Source organism: Teleopsis dalmanni, chromosome X (assembly GCF_002237135.1).
Source record: "Teleopsis dalmanni isolate 2A chromosome X, ASM223713v2, whole genome shotgun sequence".
Taxonomy (NCBI): domain Eukaryota; kingdom Metazoa; phylum Arthropoda; class Insecta; order Diptera; family Diopsidae; genus Teleopsis; species Teleopsis dalmanni.
Genome location: NC_051848.1, coordinates 41478007 through 41486208, shown reverse-complemented (window position 1 = coordinate 41486208; position 8202 = coordinate 41478007). Strand labels below are relative to the sequence as shown.

At 29.7% G+C, this 8202-nt stretch overlaps 1 protein-coding gene across 1 annotated transcript; it reads right to left on the bottom strand.

Moving 5' to 3' along the window:
* Nucleotides 1-2779: 2779 nt before the first annotated feature.
* LOC119688336 lies at nucleotides 2780-7303 on the bottom strand. The gene is made up of 9 exons (XM_038103014.1): nucleotides 7202-7303; nucleotides 4848-4979; nucleotides 4418-4577; nucleotides 4128-4331; nucleotides 3928-4076; nucleotides 3395-3525; nucleotides 3179-3329; nucleotides 2994-3107; nucleotides 2780-2938 (listed from the first exon to the last, which is right to left on the bottom strand). Exons 1-9 carry the CDS (start codon nucleotides 7301-7303, stop codon nucleotides 2780-2782), a joined length of 1302 nt encoding a protein of 433 aa, XP_037958942.1.
* Nucleotides 7304-8202: the final 899 nt, after the last annotated feature.

The window sequence follows — 8202 nt, the reverse complement described above, 5'->3', positions numbered from 1 at the left end:
TATAATCGATGTTTTAAGATAATAGTTTTTTCTGCATGATCAAGTTAATATATATTTGTAGATGCATCGAAGCCCACAATGTGATACTTGAACCCACTAAAACCACCTCTTAGGAATGTGTGGAGAAAATTTCCACAGCATTGTGGAAACTTCATTCCAGTAATAAAAAGGGAGGGAGATAAGAGCAAGTGGCTTAATACCGAGCAAGCTAAGTTTATTTAAGTCAGAAAGCATGGGCATGAATAAACGGTAGATTGGGATTTGGTGAAGGGTGTGGGGAATATATATTTGGAGTAAGAAAATTTGTACAATTATTAGATAGTACAGTAGTCAGTAGTCTATTAAAAAGCAGTCTATTTATTTCATATATTTAAAATTAATAACCTTTATTATATAAATTAAACGTTATCTTTAATTGTAAAAATCACAAGAGTTTTACGTGTAAATCGTGCAAAAAATATAAAAATAATAGATTTGAATTATCCAATTTAGCACGACATAAACTCAAAGATTTTTCTATATAAGCCAATGCTCTACTGAACGATTTCCAGTACGAAAGTAAAATGTTGTTCATACAGAAAACTAAAATTATTCTCTGTTCTGGTGAGTTAATACTTGCGATTGTCTTAGAGATACCTAAAAACATATAAAATTAATATAAAGTATTGATTAATCTACTACCAATCCTCAATAATTTGTTTTTAGTGGTTGTCTTTATCCTGTTAGCGACAGAAGCGCTTGCATACTCTTTCGATGTGAGACGATTTGTTTCTGATGGAAAATAAAATATGCGTTCGATGCGATACAAACCTCAGATAAATATGATGCTATTTAAATAATTTGAATGAAAATCAATTAGATGTTAAAATCGATTTAAAAAAAATACTATGTTATAAAAATATATTTCATTAATAAAATAATTGGTATGTAAAGAATCTTACTTTATTTATTATATATTATATTTTATTATATATTTAAATATTTAAAATATGGTTAAGTACATTAGATCACCTAAATAATATTTGTATTTTTCTATAAGTGGATATAATGCTTTAAGAGAAACAAACTCAGATGTGATTATAACATTGCAACACAAATGAAATTGAAAATATGGATGTAGATATATGATTTCAGCAAGACGGTGCTACAAACCCTACATTTATTTCATAGTTTCACGTTTCCGTCGTGTATTCCGCAAGATCATGCGATTTCATCCACTAGATCCTTTTTGTGTACTTATGCAAATAATTATATTCATACGGACATTCTTCAAACTGTCCATAGTCTAAAAAAGAACATCCTTAATTAGTTGTCTATCTACTGAATCAATTAAAAATCAGGATTATTCACTAAACTTTGCCATGGTAGATACTATAGTTTTTATGCCACTACATTCCGGATATAAAGATAATCAAAACAGAGGAGTAATATAGTGAAAAGTTTTGAAGTAAAGACTATGTCGCGATGTTAACCAGGAAAAAGTTAATAATGGTTACTGGTTACTAGAATGGAAAAAGTGTATGGCTTGACTACCACTTAAATAATTGCACAATAATATTTTGAACCTTATCCTGTATTTTATTCGTTATTTTTGTATAAAAAGTGTTGATTCATTATGTTAAAGTTGTGTAAAAACGTTTACCCATTTCATGCTGTAGAATCTGCAGTACTGTTTTAGTATATTTATTAGAAAGAACTATATGAGTTAAAACATCAGATATTTAGTTTCAGACTTGCCATTTTACTGGTTGTTCAAAAAACGGTCAAAGTGTTGTTGCATGTAATTTCGTGTAGAACGAGCAGAGTATAGTGAATATATTCCAGAGTGAAATGCGGTGAATAATGAATCTGACCGTATTATAATCAAAATTGTGAATAAATATGAAAAGACTGGGTCTATGACAAATGTGTGCTCAATGCCAAAAAGTTTGGTGATATTTAGATAAGAGAGATAAGAAAGAACAGGGTATTAGTTCCCATTTGAGCAGAGCACCGCGACCATGATTGATCTTTTGTGCTACAACAGACCCTAACTGAACAAAAGACATTCCGCCTTTCGGATGAAGGCCAGAATGTCGGTTGTTGAGAACCTCCTAATGTCGGAAGGTGCTAGTAGTTCCCGACCCAGTGATCTCCTCCTGGCCCAGATCAAAGCTGGGCAGTCACATAGAATGTGGCTGGTTGTCTCCTCTACCTCCAAGCAGAGTCTACAATCTATCTCTTCGGATAGGCCCAATTTGTTGAGGTGGTAACGTAGCCCATGGTGACCCGTTAGATATCCCACTAGCAACCTCAACTCTGTTCTGCTAAAGGAGGATATCTTATTATAACTATAGGGGAGAACCAGCTCTTTAGCCTGACGGTTACCTTGGTGATATTTATTTAATAGAATAATTTTTATAAGTGTAAATAAAATACACCACAATTGGCCGAGAGGCCTAAGTGAATCTACAAGGGATCACAAGTATAACCTAAATAATATACACAGACGTCTCCATAAACTTTAGTTTTATTATAATGTTCTTAACCGTTAATACTATATATAAGCTATAAATATCACTCGTCCTTATTGCTTCATTTGTTTGCCACAAATCCCATTTTTCTTCCCCCTAAAGTAAAAAGTTTTTTTGCTTCACAGTATTGTTGTGTACTGACAATTTACAACAACAACAATAAGTTTTGTTAAAAGTAGTCTGTACTTTTTATAAATGTATGTTGGTAATATATTTACAAACTTTAGTATTAATAATAAATATTATATTTTATAAATAATTTAATATTAAACAGGCGTTTTTTTCGTGTGTTTGGTTTTGTAAATTGTGGCAACATCGACGGTTTCGTCACTTTGCTGAGATTGCTGATCCGATTCGAGTTTCTGACGCTTCTCATTTTTCATTTGAAATTTCTTTATAACACCTCCACAAAAGAATAATGTTAACTGAAAAATATTTTTTTATATAACAGAAAATATTAATTCAAACATTTTTCTTTACGTTCTCTAAAATGCCTATCAAGCCTAAAACTGATAGGCCCAGCAAAAATCCAAGTGAACCGCCAATATCGGCTATGAATTGTGTAGTGTCGTAACTTGGTCTCTCTTCAATCATCTGCTAAAAATAATAGTGATAATAGTGACAATATTTATGAATTTCTTCTAAAGGTAAAAAATGCACATTACTGAAATTAATTTTGTTGTATAATAAATCCACACTTGTGTCGATAGATCGGTTTGGTTATAATTTTTACGGTTTTGAATATATGTGGAATATATGCGAGATACACAAGGTTGCATGCAGTCGCAGTAAATTTCACGATCTCCGTTGTAGACTCTGGTAAAAAGTACAACACCAAAAATCAGTTAAAAACCCAAGCAATATAGTCGCATTAATCTTACTTGCCATATTCGATTGTCAAATTTTTCATTGATTTATAGTTTTCACAATCATCTTCTGGTACTTCATGCATCCATGGACCTGTACAGTTCGACATTTTAGATAAATTTTTCCAAATGCAGACTTCACCACACTAAATAGTGAGTAAAGTATTATTGTTATTTTAATAGCAAACTTTTTTTGAATTATTTTTTTTATTTTTAAAAAGTAAAAGAGTTATATAATAGTATATATAATAGTTCAATGCTATTGAAATCATTATTTAATGTTGAACTTAATTTATATAATTATAATATATATATAATAGTTTTATTAAATCAAGATATTAATGCATATCTCAACTGCAAGTTCTTATTCATTGCAGTAGTATTAACAATACATATCAACCATATATAATAAATATTTTATAACGTTATATATGTATAATTTAATGCCTTGATACTATTTATAAATTTTTTATAATATAAACACATATAGCCTGCCCTAAAAGTAAGTATACATTTTTTTTGATCCTAGTGTGTTTTTAACGGCTTACCTTTAAATCGCTGTATCCTTCCACTCTGGAACAAGATTCAGTACGAGTTTCTACATTTGAAAAGAATTGACTTTGTAATTTTATTTCTATTTCTTCATTAATTTCTGCAAACACATATTCTACACGCCCAGAACCTTTCATATTAATTTCTAAAGAAAAAATTTTTTTAATTAAATCCAGAACGAAAATTTAACATTTACCAGTAAAATTTTCTCTATAATCGTGAAGAAATATATGCCAACCCGGATCCTTTTCATAGTATTTATTGTTGTTGTTAGGATTAATGTGATGTGTGAGCATTACAGAATAACCGGATTCCTTAGTTGTGCGCTTTAGTGCAATTTTAGGTCTCAACGTATGGCAACGACCCATATTAAAATGTATACTACTCGTAATTTCTAAATCTTTTTGTGAAATATAATAATTAATATAGAAGCCTTAATAGAAATCTAAATTAAAAACTAATTAATAATATATGATAGAGACTCACTATCCATTAGACCATCAAGCCCGTATTGTGGATAGGAAAATGTTTCCTCAAGATCATATGTTGAATTCATGAAAAATTCGTCCATAGCTACTTCTCCATATGGATAATTAGCCCAACAATTTGTAAACCTTGGATGGGAGCAAACGGATTTTGATATATTCTGTTTTATAAAATACAATTTATGATATTTTAAATTAATTATAATATTATTAAATGAAATGAAACTGTGTGATAAAATATTATCAATTTTAAAAATGATTGTAAATAAAAGGTTCCTGATATATAGTACCATATAATATATATGGTACAGTGAGAGAGAGAGAAAGAGCAGTGTTACTTAATATTGATTTAATACAAAAATTAGCATTTAATATAATAATACGTAATAAAATAGGAATCAATTATTTTAAGTATTTAAACGTAAACTTACACTTAATACTGCTTCCTTATAAGGAGGTTCCCTGCAAATTGTTACTGCGGGCATTTCAATGGTGTCATTTAAATTATAATATGAATGTGTGGAAATTGGGGGGTTCTGCAGTTTCGAGAAGCACTCATAAAGCTAAAAAAATAAATATATCAAATTGATTTTTAATTTACTAGTTGTGTTAGTTAGGAATCTGCTTCTTTGACAGCTTCTGGATTTAGTGCACATTCCGTATAAAAAAAATATCCAAAATTTTTAAACAAACCACAGAAAAATCAACAATCAATTCAAATTTGTTTTGGATTCATGTGGTCATAATATATTAATACGATAATGTTTGCGTATCAAGCTTTATATATAATATTTTTTGTAAGTTGAATTGAAGTAAAGACTTCAATTCCATCCATGGTAACTATAGCTTTGAAAACAGAAAAAATTCACACTGAACCAAATCAGATTAGTACGGTCCGCATCTGACCACATATGATCTAACCCATGGATTTAAATGTTAAGTCCGCCTCGGGAGCAACATTTTTATAAAACTGCTTCAACTATTTTCGAGTACATCTTACTTTAGTTGCTGTTCTTGTACACATTCCTTATTTCAATACTGTGTATTGTGCATATATCTATGTTTTTATAAGCTTGCTACACCGTAGGTATTCTATAACATTTGCAACAAACAGAACAAATACATAGAAAAATCAAACAGATCATTTATTATAATGCACGCCTTTTAAAAATAGGAACTGCTAACTTTGAGAAGACGTAATCCATTAATCTGTACAATTATTTTGTTGCTAAATCATTCTCTGGATATTTAATTGAATGCACTGAACTTTAAACATAATGCCTTTAATAATCTTTCAACATTTGTCGAATAGTAGTAAATAAATCTATATTATATCGTACAAATTTTTTCATGCAATTCATATATTATTTATTAATTTTGAGAGAAAGAGAGAGAGAGAGAGAACACTTTGAATGCTTCAAATTACAAACCTACAAGTAATATACTAGACTCTTTAATCACATCCGATATAAAAGCTAATAGTATGCTTAGTCACACTTTTTTAACGATTTACGGAGTAAAAAAAGAAGTACTGAACTGCAATAAACCAGGCTTCGGAATATATTAGATGACTTATTCTAAGAGGTTTCATATTCTTGACTTCATTAATTTAGCATGGTTAACCCCAATGCTTTGAATTTCGTTCAATTGTATGCTATATAGCTAATGTCGTTCCATGAATAGTATGCAGCGGCAAATCCGACATTTATCCTTTGTCTTCATGTTTTTGATAGCGCTTTTATACGACCATCCATTTTGTAGAAGACTCCATTTGTAGACTGCGCCTTGCTTGATTTTTGCAGCGCAAGCCCAATCAAGCGTAGTTTGCATATTTGGACTTCGATATCTGCTTCATATATATATGCACATATGATTCTTAGAATAAATATCACTACAATGAAATAGTAAGTCCCATAATACTAATCTATAAAATCTGCGAAATACTCTTGAAGACAAGGAATTGAAATATCCGGGGAAAATATAACCTTTCGATGGAAAAGCTAGAGGTAATGTAAATAACCTATTCCTAATTTTAATATTGAGTTGCAGAATATTCGTGTTTGGGAATTACTCTAAAGACACATGTATAAACTTGTTTTTATAGCAGCTATGACTTTTATTTATCCGATTTCAGTCATTTGGACAAAATTCATTTCTAAAATGTCTACGGACTAAATTTCTTAGATCTGTCATAAAAAAAGAGAAAATAGTTTGTATAGATAAATAGGCGATAGATCAATTCGTAAAGGAAAACTAAGGAGGAAATTGTGGAATTTATTTATATCTCTTTTACTGAATTAATATCCTTTTGATGAACTGTCCATACTCTTTTCACACTGAAGGTTTCTTCGTCAAATGTTACTTTGATAATCACTCTAATGCATTCAGGGGCGTACCAGTATTTCCATTTTAATAAGAAATCATGTGCTTGTAATGGTGATCATGAGTTATTAATTAACTATATTTTTACATAAGAATTTAAAAATACAATTTAAATAAGATTTAGTCGAGTACTTAGTATTGATTGCAATGATCTTCTAGTGTTCAAATCTCAACTTGGATCGTACGAAGTGTTAGAACAGAAAAACGAAAGATAAAAAAAAAATTAGTTATTTATAAAATATTAAAATCCATAATTTGAGAAATTTTAGTGTTATATACTAAAAATCTTAAACAAGATATAGTAATTTATATTTTTTTTTCACAAGAATTATTACTTGAATACTAAAAATAATCAATGAATAAGTAATGTTTTAATCTCACATTACATTTAATGAAATCACACCTGTGTAATCACAATTATAATGCAAACAAATAAAACTAAATAGCGTATTAATTTGCCAGGATCTTTTAATAACCAGGATCTTAATTCCGTCCAATAACCCATGTTCCGCGAACAACGTTAATTAGCCGCGTACAGTACTCAACTGAAGAAATCAACCTTTCAGTTGTTCACATAGATACTTCATGTCTAGCATCCTGCGCAATTCTCACGCTGGAAATTGTATGGAGATAAGGTTCCAAATGATTTATTAACCGGATCGACTAGTGAACCCATGTATTTTGTTGGTTGATGACATGCTTTTCAGCCGTTAAACAATATAAATTAGTTGTGTCAACTTTTGGAGATAAGATTAGGTTTGTTCCTGTAATCGATTATGGTCTTTTTTGTTACGACTGATTTTCACACTAAATAAGAAAGAAAGTCAACTCTGGGTTTGTGGAAAAGTTAATACCCTTTACATTGATGGTTTTGTTACAAATTAATTACTTACTGTTTATTTAATATATTTGTTTAACCAATATTAGAACAGATACTTGAAAATATAAAATAATAGTCGGCAGTTATTATGTGAGGGGATTTGATATGGTAAAGTTAATCAATTTCATCCATTTGTCGATATAATCTTCTGTATTAACATATATTCCGTATTAAAATATTAAAATATTTTTGAAAATTTTTATTCATTCAAAACGATAGGACAAAAAATTCGACTCATCTTTCCATTCTATATATGGTATGTGTTACAAACACCTTACCAAACTTAATACATATTTTTCAGAGCATAGTACTTGTTTGCAGGGTATGAAAATAAATATACGTTACGGTTAAATCAATTGTTGTTAACCAGAAAACATAAGATATAGACTTTAAGTACATATAAAATAAAAACTGTATGGAAAATAAGCAATCCATGTGTTTTTTGGATGAAATGATTGAAAATCACCGCGTAAACAAATACGGCTCATTGTTTATGGGTTTATGAGTACTAAAGTGCACTTCCG